The 19,513-nt window shown below is 34.0% G+C and overlaps 1 protein-coding gene across 2 annotated transcripts; it reads left to right on the forward strand.

Annotated features, from left to right (window-relative positions):
• Positions 1-864: 864 nt before the first annotated feature.
• On the forward strand, positions 865-14,065 carry LOC121984539 (lon protease homolog 2, peroxisomal). 2 transcript variants are annotated; one of them, XM_042537512.1, is made up of 17 exons: positions 865-1,022; positions 1,365-1,474; positions 1,546-1,657; positions 3,486-3,655; positions 5,203-5,294; positions 5,773-5,952; positions 6,139-6,222; positions 6,298-6,425; positions 7,927-8,128; positions 8,249-8,455; positions 8,930-9,060; positions 9,789-10,002; positions 11,455-11,757; positions 11,868-12,062; positions 12,983-13,228; positions 13,353-13,454; positions 13,699-14,065. In XM_042537512.1, the coding sequence occupies exons 1-17, from the start codon at positions 919-921 to the stop codon at positions 13,780-13,782; spliced, it is 2,664 nt and encodes an 887-aa protein (XP_042393446.1). In that variant the 5' UTR covers positions 865-918; the 3' UTR covers positions 13,783-14,065. The 2 variants fall into 2 exon arrangements, with proteins under 2 accessions (XP_042393446.1, XP_042393447.1); XM_042537513.1 differs by lacking the exons at positions 13,353-13,454; positions 13,699-14,065 and having other exon boundaries at positions 11,455-11,795; positions 12,983-13,029.
• The last annotated feature ends 5,448 nt before the right edge of the window (positions 14,066-19,513 follow it).

The following is a 19,513-nucleotide window of genomic DNA, read 5'->3' on the forward strand; positions in this document are numbered from 1 at the left end:
AAAAAGAGAAGAGAAATGATTGAGGGTAAAACATGGAAAAATAGTAAATTGAGTGTGTCATTTGATAAATACTTAAGTATAATACATTTTTGATCAATTCGTAGACCTAAGTACATCCTTTGGTAAATTACCGATTCAAATTTATAATCGATTTATATGTATTTGGTGATTTAACCTTGTTTCTTAAGTAAATGATGCATTTACGTAGATTTTTTCTTTTTTCAAATAAGACGTGCAATCAAGGTGCTGAGCTTTCGAATTTAACTTAATAGTTAGTAAAAAATTTTCATAGAATCTGCTTCATCAATTTTGTTTAAGCAAATTAAGATTTGAATTGCAAATTTATTGGGTTGACTAAGTAGATTTAGCCAACAATGACACAAATATTAAGTAAATGAATACTTTAAAAAAAAATACCATTGTGCTCATTGAATTTGCAGGTATGTTTAAGGGTATTTTATCTTCGTTAGCTATCAGAAAAGCTGAAAACAAGCACAGAAGATTTGGTCAAATTCGTACTTATTTTCTAATACAATTAAATGCAATTTGTTCTTTTTTATTATTATTATTTTTATTTGTATGTTGCACATGGTTGATTATTCATCGTTTGTGAAAATAATTAAAAGACAATAATTCTTTTTATTTCTTTAATTAAGCACGTGGTTTTGATTAATCTGTTTTTTATATATAAAAAAAAAAGTGGGCCCCATCAGCCGGGCTTGAGGCGCCGAGGGAGGGATCGTTATCCGCTCATCGGACGGTAGTCGGAGCGCCGCGGGGATGGAGGAGAGGTCGCGGGCCCCACTGGCCGCGACGGAGGGGGCCACACCGGCTGTCGCCGCTTCGGCATAATTTATATCCCCGCACGGACCGGGAAGGAATCAGCTCGGCTACGCCTCTCTTCTCGTCTTCGCTTCTATGGAGGAAGTGGAGCTCCCGAGTCGCCTGGCGATCTTGCCCTTCAGGAACAAGGTTCTCTTGCCCGGAGCGATCATCCGGATCCGCTGCACTTCTCCAAGCAGGTAATTTGGGAAAGAGAGTAGGTTGTATCTTGATTATTCTGTGCTTTTATCGCCCTAAGCCTAGTTTTGCGGTTCAATTCCACTGCTTTTGGATCCGATTTTCCTGAAAACAGACTCCTTTTTAGTAAGAGAAGCATGCGATTAGGTTAAAAGTGCGCGTCGTTTTGAAATCTTGTTGAAAAGGGGGAATTTGTCGTAATTGCTTAGTTTGATTGCATTGTTGTGCGGGATGCTTTAATTTTGGACGGATTTTGCTGAAAACGTTTTCTTTTGGGTGTAATCATTTGATTGATTGCAAGGGATTCTGGTGCTTACCTTTTTATTTATTTATTTTTGGGGCAGTGTGAAACTGGTAGAGCAAGAGCTGTGGCAGAAGGAGGATAAGGGTTTGATCGGTGTTCTTCCAGTTAGGGACGCTGAGGCTGCGACTGTGGGTTCACTGATAGCTCCAGGTGATTTGACTTGGCGCACAAGTCTCAAGACAAGTCTTTTAATGAATTGCTAAGTTTTTTCCATTTTGAAGGAATGGGCAGCGATTCCGAGGAGCGCGGGCTGAAAGGATCTGCTGATGCTGTGGGTGATTCTCAGAAGCAGGATGGGAAGAACCCACAGGAACTTATTCATTGGCATAACAGGTGGATATAATAAATAACCATCCCATTCAATTCTTTCATTTCTTTTTAAAAAGTTTTGGAAATTTGCAGTAGAAGATTATTCTGTTTCTTTTGCTAATAGCTGTGGAAATAGTATTTTCATTCAAGTGTTAAGGTATGGACAATCTTCACCTTAAAGGCATCATCTCTAACCATATTTCCAAAAGATGATAATTTGAGCTCAGCTATATCTGACATTTATAGGGTGAAAAAAAAAGATAGTGAGTCTAGTCTTGAGGATTAACATGCCAAATTGTATCCTGTTAAAATTCTGGCACACTCTAGTACTTAAGTGTTTCATTATTTACAAATTCCAGTTTAGATTTTGTCAATAAAGGAAAGGACACATTGCTTGATTAGCCTTAATACAAAAGTAGTTAACTTAGAATATCAATGAGCCATGATTAAGATAACAAGAATGTGATACTAAATCCAAAATCCAGTTTCTATGTTTTTTAGTAGTCAATAATCATATTGTTAGTATGGCCCAGGCAAGGCAAACTTGTCGCATGTACAAGTTGCAATCCCAATATTATAGGGTAAGTTATATGGGTATCATCCTATCATTAAACTCTTTGGAAGATTATATTGCAAGTAATATCCATATTTTATAAATCACGTTTAGTTAGATAGAGTTTTCTTTAGTCTGTCTTTACTCCTACACCTTCAATCCTAAACTATTCAGCTTGTCTAATAGAAAATCTATTGTTATTTTAATATGTATTTACCATCTTATTTATCTCATTTTCTTCTATTTGAGCTGCCTCTAAATATGCTGGTAATAATATTTGTTTTTATTTTTTTAATAGCTCCACTCATTCATCTTAACATTATTTTTATCTTTACTATGCTATTTTTTTCTCACATTATTTTTATCTCATAAAGTATGGTGGGCATATCTCGTCTATGTTTTAACTATCAAAATTTTGTTTTCATATTAATGATATCTTGATCAATATGTCTTTTTGTTGAATAATATGTCTGAGGTATATAATGTTGTTACTCATGATTTGTTGCACATCTATGTTAATAACTCACTCATTTCTTTTATTGTTGTATTTTTCTGGTTCCATTTTGTTTTCTGAATTGTTCAAGATGAAACTGTTCTCATGAAATTTGTCCATCTATGTTAATTATGCTTTCATTTCCTTTTCTTGTTGAAACTTTTTATAAATTCAATTTAGTTTCATTGTAGTACAAGTGATATACTCTTGCATTTAGCTAATAAGATTTGAATTGCCGAATCCAAATAGTCGGGTCCTTTTTATTTCTACATTCGTTGTCTTGTCAAATAAGTGACATTTATAATTGAGTTTTGTGGCATAAGATGAAATTTATTTTCAGAAATCAATTTAAAGCAACATGATAGTACTTATGCAACATTCATGGTACTATGTTAGTATGTTTTAACTTGCTTGGGTACTAAGTTGGGAGGAAAGATGTACTGAATTTTTAGCATAGTAAAAATACACCAGATACATACAAGTCTGAACTTGCAAGAAAGGAAATAAATAAATTTATGGAACTAAGGGACTATTTATTTCTAACAAGAATAATTAAGTTATTTAAGATTTAACACTAGAAAATTTGATTGAAGATTCTCTATTAACTTCTTCCCAATTACTTTCTATTCTGCCATGTAATTGATTTTGGGCATTTCAATCATTGATATATACATTTTAAAGAGTTGGTTTTCCTTTTATTGACTTCTTAATAAACTGTCTCCTTAAGCTTGCTCTTTGTACATGAATTTCTTCCGTATAATTATAGCTGGTCTTTGTGATTCAACTAACCTTGGTCTGGTTTCCAGGGGTGTTGCTGCTAGAGCTCTGCAGCTCTCTAGGGGAGTTGAAAAACCAAGTGGCAGGGTCACATACATTGTTGTTCTTGAGGGGTTATGTAGGTTTAGTGTTCAGGAACTCAGTGCAAGAGGAACCTATTATGTTGCACGTATCAACCGCCTTGATTTAACAAAATCTGGTAAGTGATCTATCATTCAGTAACAGGATTTTACTCCAATCATAAGTCTCCATTTAGAAAGTTTTCTTCTCTGTTTATATGACATAATTGTTTCTATAAATTGGACCTTTTATACAAGGTTTATATGAGCTTGTGGTGGGAGATTGCAAGATTTATGTCCATAATCAATTACAATATGTTTGTTGCATCATGTTTCTTGCAAATATTATGAAAGTTGGGACCTTCAATTGCATTGCATTATTGATTGAACTCTCCATGAAGGGTTTGATATTGAACCTAGTAATGAAGATATGTCTATTGCTCATTTAAATTCTCTCATAAAGCTGTTCAATAGTGAATTGTATAGTTGCCCAGTGGGTCTTTTTTTTTTCCTGGCGAATGCATAATGAAGATAATGACTCTTTGTATATTCTCTCAGCTAGAAATCTTGCTTCTACTGCACTTGAAAAGAAGTATTAAGTGTATATTATTACTGAAAGCCATTGTAAAACTAGATGCTAGATAGAAAGAAACTTTAGATTCAAAGATGATAAAAGCTTGATTATTTATTATTTATTTATTTTCACAGATTGAATAAGTTTGAGCTCTTGTACTCAAACTTTTCATCTATCCTGACAACAATGTCGTACATTCAACAAATGAAGTTGGACACAAAATCCCACTTACACACCTAAACTTTTTAGAAAAATGAGGTACAACACAACTAGATCCATACCCGTGTTAGAGACTTGTATCTGAGCCACTTCCTGAGTAATGTAGCTTTCTAGAACAAAGTGAAGAAGGATTATCCCAGAAAATATGCACAAAACTTGAAGATAATATAATATTCAGATCATGCTTCATAATTTTGGTTTTTGAGACCATTGTTTAAGGGTTTATTCCCTTAGAGGTTGAGATCCATAATAAAACAAGAGTAATCTAGAAAAACTGCTCCAACTCTAGTGATTGTATAATTATATCCTGATCATACATCATTATTTAAGTGTTTAAGGCCCTGTTTAAGGGATTGTTACCTAAGAGGCTAAGACTTAGAATGTTTCCTTTGATCAATTCTCTGTGAAACAAGTTATTTTTTACATTTGACTTTTTTGCCAATTTGAATTATTATATTTGTTTTTAGAAAAGTGGACTCTCCCTTCATTCTCTTCCAGATATGCAGACATGTAGCTTACTAACTGACAGTGCATTCTAAATATTGAATATATAGCAAAAGACACAACATAACCTATATCACTAGCAATGATCAGCTTTCTGTAATTGTAAACTTGATCTTTTAGTTTTAATATGACAACCCTTGAACATAATGGTAAGAGTGAACATGAGTCAAACACCTCCGGCTATTGTACTATTTATCATAATGTAGAATTTGTGTTGCTTGAATTTTCACACAATATTTCAATGCTGGTTGTCTTTTGTTGATGATGTTCATAGATTAAATTCCGTTGTCCTTTTTGAACTCCACGGTATGATATCCTTGATTGTATGCTGTTAGTGTACTTATTAATTTGTGTCAGTATGTTTTATGTGACATGTTTGTGGTGTGCTAGAGCTGGAGCAAGCTGAACAAGATCAAGATCTTATTTTGCTGTCTCGCCAATTTAAAGCTGCTGCAATGGAGTTAATTTCTATTCTTGAGCAGGTACACTGTTGTATTGAAGGACATATTTCCAATATTACATGAGTTTCAGTTAAACTAAAGCTTATGTCTACTCTGTGTGGTGGTTCAAGTAAGTTACACTAACTAGAATATAGACCACTTGGTATCCTTTCTAAAATCCAAAATTTTATAAATCACACCTATTCGTCATGGCGTAATTGCTCAAGCTTTTGGTATGTGTAGTTACCCTATCAAATTGTTATTGGAGCACAGGCCATTCATTCATATCCTTGTTTGTCCCATACTATTTTTCCATTAACTTTTGGCTTATAAGATCAATTGATTATGAAGTTTCTATCTACGATGCTCTACGCACTTTTTCCGGTTGTTATGATTATTTGCTAATATTATTAAACTTCTAGTGCCTTCTAATTCTCCTTTTAAGTTTATTTTGTGACGTATTCTGTAGAATTGATTAGTTTATCTGTAATGCTACTCACCCTGTTTATACTACTCTCAGAAGCAGAAAACTGCTGGTAGGACAAAGGTTCTTCTTGAGACAGTTCCAGTGCATAGGTTGGCAGACATTTTTGTTGCCAGCTTTGAAATAAGCTTCGAGGAGCAATTGTCAATGCTGGATTCAGTTGATTTGAAAGTTCGGATCACAAAGGCCACTGAACTAGTTGACAGACATTTGCAGGTAAAGTTTGCCATTTTTTGCTTTTAATAACATAATATTTCCACATCTAATGTCTTAATGTACTTTGATAAAAAAAAAATCAATGCACATGAAGGGTTAGAGTATTTAAGGACTTCTACATTGTAAAGTTTCTGTTTTTTATTGATGATGATGTGATTTGTACATAATGTTTCCTTTGTTCAACAGTCAATTCGTGTTGCAGAAAAGATAACTCAAAAGGTAGAGGGCCAGTTATCAAAGTCACAGAAAGAATTTCTTCTCAGACAGCAGGTCTGTTACTCAGTTTATTTACCTATTTACAAGATCAATTCCTTTATTTTTCTCCCATGCTCGAATCTTCTCTAGATGAGAGCTATTAAGGAGGAGCTTGGTGACAATGATGATGATGAAGATGATTTGGCTGCCTTGGAGAGAAAAATGCAGAGTGCTGGAATGCCTCCTAATGTATGGAAGCATGCTCAAAGAGAACTGAGGTGATGTTCATATTGTAATATTCTTTTTCACAGTTTAACTATAGTAAGATCAATTTCCTCACCCAAATCTCCTGTGCAAGCTGTAGTCGTGCACCAGATCTTGAGAAAAGAACCATTTGTGTTTTTCCTATGAAAGAAATTATTCTTTTTACACAATAAATATTTATTCTGCGTTTGACAGAATTGAAGGGATAAAACCATATTATTCTCATCAAAAACAGAGAAAAAAAATCTAATATAACATATAATTGCAGAATGTGTGGGTGAAACCTATATATTATAGCACTAATATAGTTAGTATTTTTAATACTTCCCCAAGCTAGAGCATATATATAGAATTGACTAAACGATTGATGAAGATAACGAAGGCATAATATTGGTGCATTGCTTGTGGACTTGGTGACATTATCCACTGAAGTAGATTTTCAAGTTGATTTGATCTTCAAAAACATACAATTTCCTCAAGTATAATCTTCATCCTTAATTTTTCTTAAACTGAAGATACCATAGAAGATGAAGTTCTTGAAAATGCAAAAATAAATTGTAGTGGCTGCGGAGAAAGAATTACATTAGCATTCTAACACCTACTCTTGTGACCCAAACAAGGAGAAACTATTGGATGAAATGTTGAGTAAAGTTTGAAATTACTTGAGATCTTGTAGACGATATTGAGTGAAGGTAACTGATCTAGAATGAGAGTGAAATTTACGACTTCACTATTCTTTTTTAGTTTGATGATGGATTAGGCATTGGTCGCAAGAGTTGGACATTAATGCAAGTTTTAGTGCAGTGATACTGAACCTTTTCATGTCTGAAAAGAAGATAGGGCGTCCAAAGTAGACATGTGTATCAATTGCTTGGGCCACATCAAGGTGGTTGAAGAAGTGTTCCATGTGGCATTGATCTCCTTGATAATCCCCAACTGAACAAGCGGGAGAGGATGTTTATCGAATTGCTACCAGATTGACACAAGGAAAATTGTAAAATATTAGTCCAAAAGAGTAAAATTAGGCCTACATATAGGACGCTCTCATAACATCTGATAGTACCACCATATGATTATGAATTCTATCAAACACAAGGAATATATTTGTTTCACACTGGTGCTTTTTGCCCTTTTTGATGTATAGGCCCTAGGTCTCTGATACAAGGGAACATTAAGCTTTATACGCATATCATATCTTAGAAGATTAGGACTATACCAAATAATTGGGGCTTCAAGTATGGTCTTGTAAATAGTTCCATAATTCTTCAAGAAAATGTTTGTCATTGCCTTTAATGCCACATTTCTATTCATTTTCTCCTGAACGTATTGTGCTTATAAATAATAGCAGTATGAAAAGAACAAGCGATTACATTCTGGTTTAATTCTACTCTTACAATAAGATACCTCTTATGTTTGGATAGTTATCATTTGGCTGTTGGATCCTTTCTATCCAGATATGAACGACACTGTCACGTTTGTGGTGTGAAAAGTGTAACCTTGTCAGTTTGCTTGCAGGCGTCTGAGAAAAATGCAGCCTCAGCAGCCCGGATATAGTAGCTCACGTGGATACTTAGAACTTTTGGCCGATCTTCCTTGGCAGAATGTTAGTGAAGAACCTGAACTTGACTTAAAAGCTGCCAAAGAGAGTCTTGACCGTGATCACTATGGGTTAGTTAAAGTTAAGCAACGGATAATTGAGTATCTTGCTGTTAGAAAGGTAAAATATCTACATTTCTCTTTTTAACTTTTGTTTTCTTTTATTATAGATTGAATTAAGCAATAGAACAGTTGATGAAAAACAATGAAGAGTAAATGATGGAAATTAATGTAATTGCAGCTTAAACCAGATGCCCGAGGCCCTATCCTTTGTTTTGTTGGGCCACCTGGAGTTGGAAAGACGTCATTAGCATCATCAATTGCTACTGCTCTAAATAGAAAATTTGTACGGATATCTCTTGGTGGTGTCAAGGATGAGGCAGATATCAGAGGTCACCGGAGGACATACATTGGAAGCATGCCAGGGCGCCTTATTGATGGATTGAAGGTTTTCTCTTATACATTTGTAGTGCTTGATTGGTTGATTTATTTTGTTAAAGCATCTTTGTTACTCTATTAGGTTGTTGAGGTGTCTCTCTAAAAGAAGCATTCATTGTTCTTTATGCTTGATTTGCTGAGCTTTGATTGTATTTTTATCATTTCTTATTTCCTCGTATTTCTTCGTTGTGCATGTTCTTAGTAACAGGGACAGATAAGGCTTCTCTAGTTCTTATTTCTTGTTAGACCTAATGGTAGGGAATTTTGGAGAAATAAATATGGATGAACAATCATGACATCTTTTTTGCCAACACATTAGTTAGGAGTTTTATTTGTTAAGCAATTTACTTTTATCTAAAATTTTCTTTGTCTAACATATTTTGTTACCATTTTGGTTGCCATTTGTGATTTCTTTACTTTTCTTAATTTGTGGAAGCTGTTTCAGCCAACATTCTACACATTCTTGTATCTCTTACCATTGCAGAGAGTTGCTGTTAGCAATCCAGTAATGCTGCTTGATGAAATTGATAAAACCGGTTCTGACGTTCGGGGAGATCCAGCATCAGCATTGTTGGAAGTTCTTGATCCTGAGCAGAACAAAACTTTCAATGATCAGTATCCCTAATATATATATCTTCTATCAATAGAGTCCAAATTTATTTATGTTTATTGGATATTGCTAATATGGTGCTTGATATGAACTTGGTTGTTGATTATAGTACTTTGGGGTATTTAATTTATTATGCATTGTTTGCTTCTTTTTTTAAAAAAAATTGTCCTGAGCACTTCTATTTTTTTTGGTTGGCTTCTTTTCTAATCTTCTCTCTTCATGCAACTGGGTTTCCTGATTCCAGTTTGTAATGAGATTTTGATAAGAAATCAGCATTGCGAAATGCATGCTAAGGGTATAACATAAACTACCTTTTTCACTGAGAAGCTGCAATCTGCCAAGCAAGTATATTAAATTTATTACTTTTTTTATTGGAGTCTCTTTGTCCCAAATTAAAATTGTGTAAGAAGATTTATATGTTGTTCTAGTAAAATAGTGTGTGCATGGTTTATTTTCTTCATATCATAGTATCAGTTTTTCTGCACTACTTTGCATAAAATAGTTTCATGTCTTTCAATCATCTTTGTGGTAAAGGTATACAATTATGGAGTCTTTGGAATTTATTAATTAATTAAGTTAATTAATTAAGTTAGCATGTGTCAGTTGCCTTGGTATGGTTCCAGTAAATTCCTTAACTTCAGTTATTTGAATGTTAGAAATTTATTTATTAATTTGGCTTGCATATGTCTATTATCTTGTTACGGTTCCAATAAATTCCTTGACTTAACTTCAGTTATTTGAATGTTCCCTTCGACCTATCAAAAATTATTTTTGTTGCAACTGCAAATAGAGTTCAACCCATTCCCCCGCCACTTTTAGATCGAATGGAAGTCATTGAACTTCCTGGCTATACACCTGAAGAAAAGCTAAAGATAGCAATGAAGCATCTTATACCACGTGTGTTAGAGCAGCATGGATTAAGCTCTGAATTTCTTCAAATACCTGAGGTACAAATTCATGAAGTAGTAAAATATATTTCTTTCTTCATTTTATGAATACATATCATGTTATCAGTAATACTTTTCAACCATGGTGGATTATTTTGACAAAATATTAACTGAACTATCCATAAATGCCATGTTCAATAGTTATTTTGGGAAATGAACAGTTTTTAAGAATCAGATATCATTCCACTCCAATAGTTAGGCAACAGAGATATTGAAAGTTCGAGAGTACTATTCTAAGATATTATTAGTGTGATTGATTAAAATCTATGGACAAAAATATACATGTGAAAGAGCATCTCAATTTCCTTTTTTTAAGGCATATACATGCTCTGCTTTATTGTTTACTATATGCATCCAGAATAATATTCACAACCGAGTTGGATCAAAATTAAAGTGCTACTTGTTCTATAAAAATTCAAGGCATTAAAATGCACACTGCAATGATATATTCTACTACATAGTATATACCAGTCTGAATCTATCAAAAGAGGGGCACGAACCTCCATTTTATGCCAAGTTACATCTACTAGGCCTTCTGATATTCTTGTTGATCCATTCAGTGATGCCATATATGTTTTTTTTCTTTGCAGATATAGACTACCTCATCAACAAACTAGAATGGTAAAATATTTTTTATGATGGTTTAAAGAGAACCCTGAAATATTAGACTGAACAAAAAAAAAATCAAGAAACTTTCTTATACAGTATTCTCCTCAAGGCGATCTATATTACCTGGACCAAGCAATTCCTATATATTTGAGGAAGATCTGCTCAACCATGGCTTGCAGAGAGAGATTTAGCATAGCTAAATCTTGATGGAGAGCTAAAGTATAGACCACCAGAAATGGTCTTGCGCCATCCTGGCTTGTGTTAGGCAAAAAAAGAGAGATTTAATTGAGATTCTCGTGAAGTATCTGGCATTATAGTGCCAGAGTTGATAAAAATGCAGAATATTTAAGCCTCTAATCATCTATCAGAAATTCAGTGAATAACTATATACATATCCATTTCCAAGAAGTCTATGTAGATTGAAAAGCCATCTAATTTCAAAATAGGTTGGCAAAACCAGTCCTAGAGTTTCTTAGTTAATTAAGCTTGTCAATGTTCCAAGCACTATTACATTGAAACGTGAAAGCTTCAGTTCTAAACTAGATCCTAATTTGATACTTGCTATGTTTGTTGAGGTCTCTGTGTTTTCCCCTATATTTAATGTGTGATACTTGTTTAGTAATACTTTTTTTTCTCTACTTTATATACTTCCTGAAGGCAAGCATCAATGTTACTGATAGAGAATTGTGGGGCAATTTTGATCCTTTTGCTCTTTGATTCCCTTTTTTTTTACCAAACTTTATCAATGGATGTTGCTTGAAATCATTTGCACGCACACTGGGTATCTATGTTGGCAATTAAAGGATTTTAAGTCGATGATTTAGTTCTAAAATTGATGGGCAGGATATGGTCAAGATAATAATTCAGAGATACACTAGAGAAGCTGGTGTACGTAACCTGGAAAGGAACTTATCTGCTCTGGCTCGTGCAGCTGCGGTTATGGTTGCAGAGCAGGATTGTAACATTCAGTTTAGCAAAGATGTGCAGCCAATGACAACTTCTTTACTCGACTCAAGACTTGCTGACGGTGCTGAAGTTGAAATGGAAGTTATTCCTATGAATGACAATAGACCAGAGATATCTAATGCTTTCGCAAGTGCCTCAGTGCTGGTGGTAGACGAATCTATGCTGGAAAAAGTGCTTGGGGTAGTGATTTATACCTTAAGTTCAAGGAAAATTTTTTGGTAATATTTATGGAATTAATTTTAGTACGTCATACAAAAGATACTAAGACAGGACCCATTTGGAAACTGCAGCCTCCCAGATATGATGACAGTGAAACCGCAGAACGAGTGGCTACTCCAGGAGTATCTGTTGGGCTTGTTTGGACATCCTTCGGTGGAGAGGTTCAATTTGTTGAAGCCACAGCAATGGTGGGCAAGGGTGACTTGCATCTTACAGGACAACTTGGTGATGTTATTAAAGAATCAGCTCAAATAGCTCTTACATGGGTAATAGCTGTTCGCCTTTGTTTTACATGCTAGTTTTCATGCATTGTTTCTTATGTCAAAATTTTTTGTTTGCAATCTTGGCATGCTATATTTTTCTCGTTAGTACTTGAGTTGATGTTTTAATCGGCAAATTATATGCTTAGTTCAGTCTAGCAATCTGAAGTATAAATTTGGAACTGTAATTATTTGTACTCGTAATTTTGTTTACTTCACATATTCAACTTTTGGATGTGTTAAGTCTATTGTTTGCATATTGATGTCCTTTCACCTGGAAGAGATGATGAATATTTGCCCATTAGTTGTGCTTCAGTTTACCCTAATTTAAGTTTTCAAAGAGTGAGAGTGCAAGAACAATGTCCAATGAAAAAGATTCGCATATGCAATGTATGATAAAGGAATCTGTGATTTTTTTTTTGTTCGTATATTGATTTATATATATAACAGGAGTGAGATGTAACAATCTCTGGCTTCCTTTTTTTCCTTTGGAATGACCATGGGTTATAGAAGGTGTGCCATGACAGAATGACTATTAGCATGCACTTATAGTGTCACTGTGTTAAGCTATTGAAAATTATGCTATCATTGGCATCTCTTCATTGCAAAAATGGTGCTGCATATGAGGACCGAGTTTTGTCTGCAACAACTATTCTCACTATATGCTGCTAAGTTAAACAGCAAAGTTCGGCATTAAGCCAAGAAATAGAAACAAATGAAACCTGTAACAGTCTCTTTTTTTCCCCTCTAGGTTGCTTCAAGCCTTTTTGGGTATCTTTGTGGAACGGAAGGAAACATATTATAACTCTGTTACTGCTAAGTTTCGTGCCTGTCTATTTCTCTTTCCAAGTGCCAACTGTAATTCGATATATAACATAATAAGATTCAGGACTCATGTTGGATTAAGCTTGCTCCTGCATGAACAGGTGAGGGCGAGAGCAGCAAATCTTAAGCTGTCCACTGCAGGCGAAATCAATATTTTAGAAAATCAAGATATTCATATCCATTTTCCCGCTGGTGCTGTGCCCAAGGATGGACCTTCGGCTGGAGTTACTTTAGTGACTTCATTAGTATCGCTGTTTAGTCAAAGAAAAGTTAGAGCAGATACTGCAATGACTGGTGAGATGACACTCAGAGGTCTTGTATTACCTGTGGGTGGTATCAAGGATAAGGTAGGTGCTACTAAATGCATCTTTTTCTTGTGTAAAGTTAGCTTTCACCTGGCGACGTTTATTCCTTTTTGATATGATTTATGCTTCTGTTAAAGATAATTTCATTTTGTTTATATGAACCAAGGTATTGGCCGCACATCGTTATGGCATCAAACGTGTTATATTGCCTGAACGAAATCTGAAGGATTTGACTGAAATTCCATCCCAAATTCTTTCCAGCATGGAGGTAATTATTCATTCAAATGGTTTTCGCGCGATTGTATGTCTCTGGTGCTTACATTCTATCTGATTCATTGAATATATGCATATGTCGGCATTTTGAGGTTATAAAGTCATTGTGATAGAACTATCAAAATCTCAAATAATTCTAGTAAGAACTGGTTGTGGATTGGTATGCGGAAAACTGGATCTTGTGAATTCGACGCTCAAGTATGATGATGACATAAGACAGTTGCTGTAATTTTTGTCAGATATTGCTCGTGAAGCGAATAGAGGATGTGCTGGAGCATGCATTTGAAGGTGGATTCCCTTGGAGACGACATTCAAAGTTATAGCATCACATGCATCTTCCATTGCCGAGCACACGATGATCGATATGCATCCCAGGCCTACGGTTGAGACACAAACACACATGCGATAGGTAAATACAAATCACCTGGATTAACTACTAGTAAATGTACAAACTGAAGGTCATGTTCCAGGTCCAACACTAAGTCACAGAGTAACTCTAATCCTGTATCACTATTTTATTTATACCCAAATGCTACTTTGCGGTGTGTGACGGAGATCAATATGACTTTGTAAATGATATTATTTGAACTGAGCTTGCCTTCTAAATCTGTTCGGTAAAAAATATGCCGATAAGATGCACGCATTAGAAGCATGGGTTACAACGATAATTAAGTTTTTATCCATTAGGTGGGGTCAGTTATATGATTCTTTTTGTATTATTAGATTTGATTAGAGTCATCAATTTGGATTAAGTTCGTCGGATTGGTATGTCCTGTCAAATAATTTAAGTAGGTTATGTTGTAATTTTATCAATCTAAGCCTGCCACGGGCCGGCCAGCCTAGGCTTGCGACTTGCATAGGTTGACTCGTGATCAGGAGCCAGGATTTTCGATCAGGAGGGGCAATTTTCAAAAATTCATGAAACGAGGAAAGAATAACTTACAACTCTTGGAAGATCATTGATTTTGAGAAAAATAGAGAAGATAAAATAGAGGGGGAGAAGTAAAAAAAAGGAGAACTTTACTTTCTTTGTTAGCAACCTTGATTAGTTTTGGTGAGCTCAGCAATAACACAAAGAGAGCAAGGTAAGACAAGACAAGGCATGACTATTTTGCCGTGCCAATAAAATCCTAAATAATACCAGAAGAGGAAAAAGATAGGGGGGTTGATGGCTGCAATTGATCTTGTTGCTAGAAGAGGGCAGCAACTGGTGTTACATTTCTTACTTGCTGGAGAAGAGAAAGGAGAAGAAAAAAGCTCTTGTGCTTTAGAAGAGGAGAGGAAAAAATTGTAGGTTTTCTAATGTTGGAGAAGAGAAGGAGAAAAAACAAACGAGGAAGAAGAGGAAAAAAAATAAAAGAGAGCAATGGGCGAAGGGGTGGCATACAGTACAGTTAGGATGTAACATGCATAGGGAGAAGAGAAAGGAAAAAATGAAAGGTTTCGTCCAAAATATCCTAATTCTTTTTAAATCGTTTGAACTCGTTTAAACATTAAACTTGGTTCGGTCATAACTCAACTTCAAATCAATTTCAATTTGAACCAACATAATACTTATCTCCATATATACTCGTTGAATTTAGTTCAAACTCGATTCAATTTTAATTTAGCTTCCTTATTTTGTGTCCTACTATTTAGTTCATCCGTTTATTATATATATATATATATATATATATATATATATATATATATATATATATATATATATTAATAAAATGTGAGAGGGGGCGGTTGCACCCCCTCTCCTTAAGGTGGCTACGCCCCTGCTCGTGATGGATTTAGGTTGGTTCGTAGATTGAAAATTACATATAAGTTAAATTTTATATTAATTTATAATATTTCTTTGTTATAATTTTAAAATAAAAATAATATTTCTAACTTGTTTGTTCATTTAAATTTAAAATATTTATTTCTAAATATATTTGATTAATGAAATTTTTTCGAACTAAAATGTCGAAGGTACATAACTTTTTTAGTTTTAAATTTTTGATGGATTTGTGGATTGACTCGTCTAACTTGTAATTTGCTTTGGATTTTCAATCATCGAGATGATGGGTCAGCTCACTTCGCTAAATGGATTGTCCACTATGGGTCGATCCGTCATGAGTTATAGTTTAGTTTTTACCTCTTCCGTATTGGTTCTGGAACGAATTAGCGGGGGCACTGGGATGAGCATATTCGTCTTTGCCACCATGAGTTATAGTTTAGTTTGTCATTAGTCGATAATTTATTCTTTGTCATAGACATGATTTTATATTTTTAAGGGGTAAAATATATATTCGCCTGTTATAATTTATGGGTTAATAACTTTAAACCCCCTTGTATTTTATTGTAAGTTACATTTTACCCCCTCTATTTGAAAAACTACACTTAACCCCCCTTTGACATAAGTTAAAAAGAGAAAAAAAAATAAATGACCAAAATAACCCTAACCTAAATCAGACTTTCGAATAAAATGAAAAATAAAAATAAAAATAATTCCATAAGATCATTGAAAGCTTAACCTTAACTCAAACTGATTTATATATAGGCCCAAAATCTCACTTGTTCCTAGAAAAAATATTATCACAAAATTCACACATGCACCAACATAAATAATAGAAAAATAGCAACTTTGAAAGAGAAAATCAACCATAAACGCATTCCACCAAACAAAAAAGAACTAGAATTTTAAATCAAAATTAAATAAAGATAGAATAAAGTTTATCATTAAAAATCAAAATAAAGACCCTTTGATAATTTATATAAAAATCACTCTTTTAATTTTTTTCCAAAAGTAAATTTTTATTTCAAAGCAGTTAAAAATATTTTTCATTTCAAAAAGGTACTGCTTTGAAATGAAAATTTACTTTTGGACAAAGTAAAAGGGTGATTTTTTTTATAAATCATCAAAGGGTATTTATTTTGATTTTTAATGATAAACTTTATTCTATCTTTATTTAATTTTGATTCATCAATTTAGAATTCTGACTCTTTTTTTTTTTGTGGAATGAATTTTTGACTGAATTTGTGTCGGTGCATGTGTGAATTTTGTGAGGATATTTTTTTCTAGGAACAAGTGAAATTTTGTGTCTATATATAAATCAGGTTGGGTTAAAGTTAAGCTTTCAACGATTTTACGAGATTATTTTTATTTTTATTTTTATTTTTATTTTTATTTTTATTTTTATTTTTATTCTACAAGTCTGATTTAGATTAGGGTTATTTTGGTCATTTACTTTTTTTTTTTTTTTACTTATGTGAAAGGAGGGTTAAGTATAGTTTTTTAAATAAAGGGGGACAAAATGTAACCTGCTATAAAATACAAGAGAATTTAAAGTTATTAACCTAAAAAAAAATATGGAATCATCATATTAGCTGTCCCCGATCGTCCACTATTATTAGGAAGGAGGTAAAACAGAAAAAAAAAAAAAATTAAGTGACGTGTATCTAGGTAGGGGTCTATAGAGAAAATCCTCTACTGAGTTTTGACCTTTTGACCATAACAGCCTTATCCCAAGTTTTTACCACTAATCATGCCCAGGGCTATGATCAACTTAAAAGAAGATTAGACTTGATCTTGATATTAATATGTAGAATATTGATCGCGTATGAAAAACAATAATGATAATAACAATTAGTCATTTGAAAATTAACAAATTTTGTCCATCGACACTTTATAAATCATCTCGCAGTTGCAAATGCTAAATAGTTAGATATATTTCAAAAGACTATTGGAGCTTCTTCATACTTTTATCATGACCAAACGGTTTTAAAAAATTAAATAAAATTTTAACTAAAACTCTTAATGAATTATATATATATATATATATATATATATATATATAAAAGACTACAAATGCAATTTCAAATTAGTTTACATCATAAATTAACTTGCTATTTAATATTTTATTAAAATTAATATTTTTAGAAATAAAAAACCAAGTCGCACTCGTGACGTGCAAGTTAAAATTTTAGAATGCAAAATGATTTATAAATTAACTTTCTTCATTAGAATTGACATAAAAATGCTGCACAAATCAACATGAAATTTTTAATAAAAAAAAACTTTAAGCAACACTAACTATATATATATATATATATATATATATATATATATATATATATATATATATATATATATATATATATATATATATATAATACGGTGCTCACCTTCCATACCTGACTGAGTGAGTGAAGCGCCCAGAAGTGTGACTAAGTGAGCGAGGCTTACATCACATGGATGTTGCCGACTCAGTCATGCATCTGAAGTGCGTATGCCTCGGTGCAACGTAATAGGTTTGTGTGTGTGTGTATATATACATAGAAAAATTAACCTATGGATGTAACCATGCAAACTTCATTCATGCCTGTACAATTTTCATTTAATTTTTTTTTATTATTTTTTTCAGCTCCCTGATTATGTCAATGAAATTTTGCATTTAGGGTTTAGGGGTTAAGTTATAGTATTAAATACAAAAAAAATTCAAATCAAAAAATATTTGAGGTTGCAAGGAGTGTGCACTGTAAGGTCCTTAAAGGAACATTACTCCACATGCGCACGCGCGTGCACACGAATTTGATATACTATACACCCATTCATGAACACCCCATAAGCACTTAGTATTAATCTTTTTTAGGAGTTACGGTTTAGAACATAGTATTTAGTGTTTAGGATATAGTATTTAGGATAAAGGAAGTGAAATTTTTTTAAAAATAATAATAATACTATATGCTTTTGTAAGTACTCCAGGTGAGTTTTGATGTAATCAACCAAGTTAAGTTAGGATCACTATTTTTTAATACCTTGTGTCTAAGTGTACAAAGACTTAGGAATATAAGAAATTAAGTAGAAGATGCAGCTAGTGAGAAGGTTGGCATGGGAAAAGAGTCAACGGGCTCGGTGTATCCGAGCAATGAGGTGCTGCGAAAGAGTACACCGGCGGACTAGAAGAATACGTGCTGCGCTTCTGAGGGACGAGAAGCTGAGGAGAAGACTGCTTGAGGAGAAGGCTGTAGTTGAGTTCGGGTGAGCTCAACTCTGAACGGTCAGACAATCACCCAAGTGATCGAACAAAAGTCAACTGCTCAATTGAATGTGTCTAAGGGCCTGGACCCAAGTCCAAGCGCCCGAGCATGGCCCAGACACCTAGATCCCTTCGGACCACATCAAATAGTCGTTGCAGCAAAGAGGATTAGCGCGAAGCCACGTCAGCTAAGTCCAGGCATCCGGACCACATCTAGGCGCCTGAGAACCAATAAATGCTTATTAGGAAGCCATTGCAGAGTGGATCGACATGACCATGTCTAGGTGCCTAGATTGGGTTCAGGCATCCGGGAGCTACCATGTCAGTAAATGGCTATTTTGATCAGTGGGCAATAAATAGTATCCTGGTCCTCATAATTCAAGGCAACACACACTGTATTTTCATTTCCAAATTCATTCTTTGTTTTTGTTCATGCTTTAATCCGTATAAGAGGCTGCTCCGCCTACTACAAAGGAGAATCTTTGTGAGCTATTATTTACCTTGGATTAACAATCTTCCCAATTGTAGTCGTTATCTCTTAGTATTTCTTTTGCATGTTATATTTGTCTAATCAATGTGTGCTCGTCCTTACTAAGTAACAAAAGATTAGTTTTAAATTTATATTACAGGTTATTCACCCTCCCCCTCTAGCCGACCTAATGTGGACCATCAATTAGTATCAGAGCAAGGTGCGCTTTAGAAGGACTAACCACCAACTAAAGCAATGAAATGGCCAAAGCGAACATTCATTCACCGAAGTTCAAGGGAGATTTTGTAAATTGGAAAAAGAAAATGGAGATGTTATTTAAAACAGATTTTGATATTTTGTTCACTATTAAATATGATTTTGTAGCACTCATTGATCAACACGGAGCTGAAAAGGAAGAACACTTTGTTAGGACCGGTTGAGCTAGGGGGGGTGAATAGTTTGCTTCGATTTCTTGATTTTCTTGATTGTCCGGCGGAAACTTAGAATCAATCCTAAGTCCTTGTATTTATTTGGTATTTGTCTCCTTGAGATGACTAATCCAATGATCCACACAAT

Source organism: Zingiber officinale, chromosome 5B (genome assembly GCF_018446385.1).
Source record: "Zingiber officinale cultivar Zhangliang chromosome 5B, Zo_v1.1, whole genome shotgun sequence".
Taxonomy (NCBI): domain Eukaryota; kingdom Viridiplantae; phylum Streptophyta; class Magnoliopsida; order Zingiberales; family Zingiberaceae; genus Zingiber; species Zingiber officinale.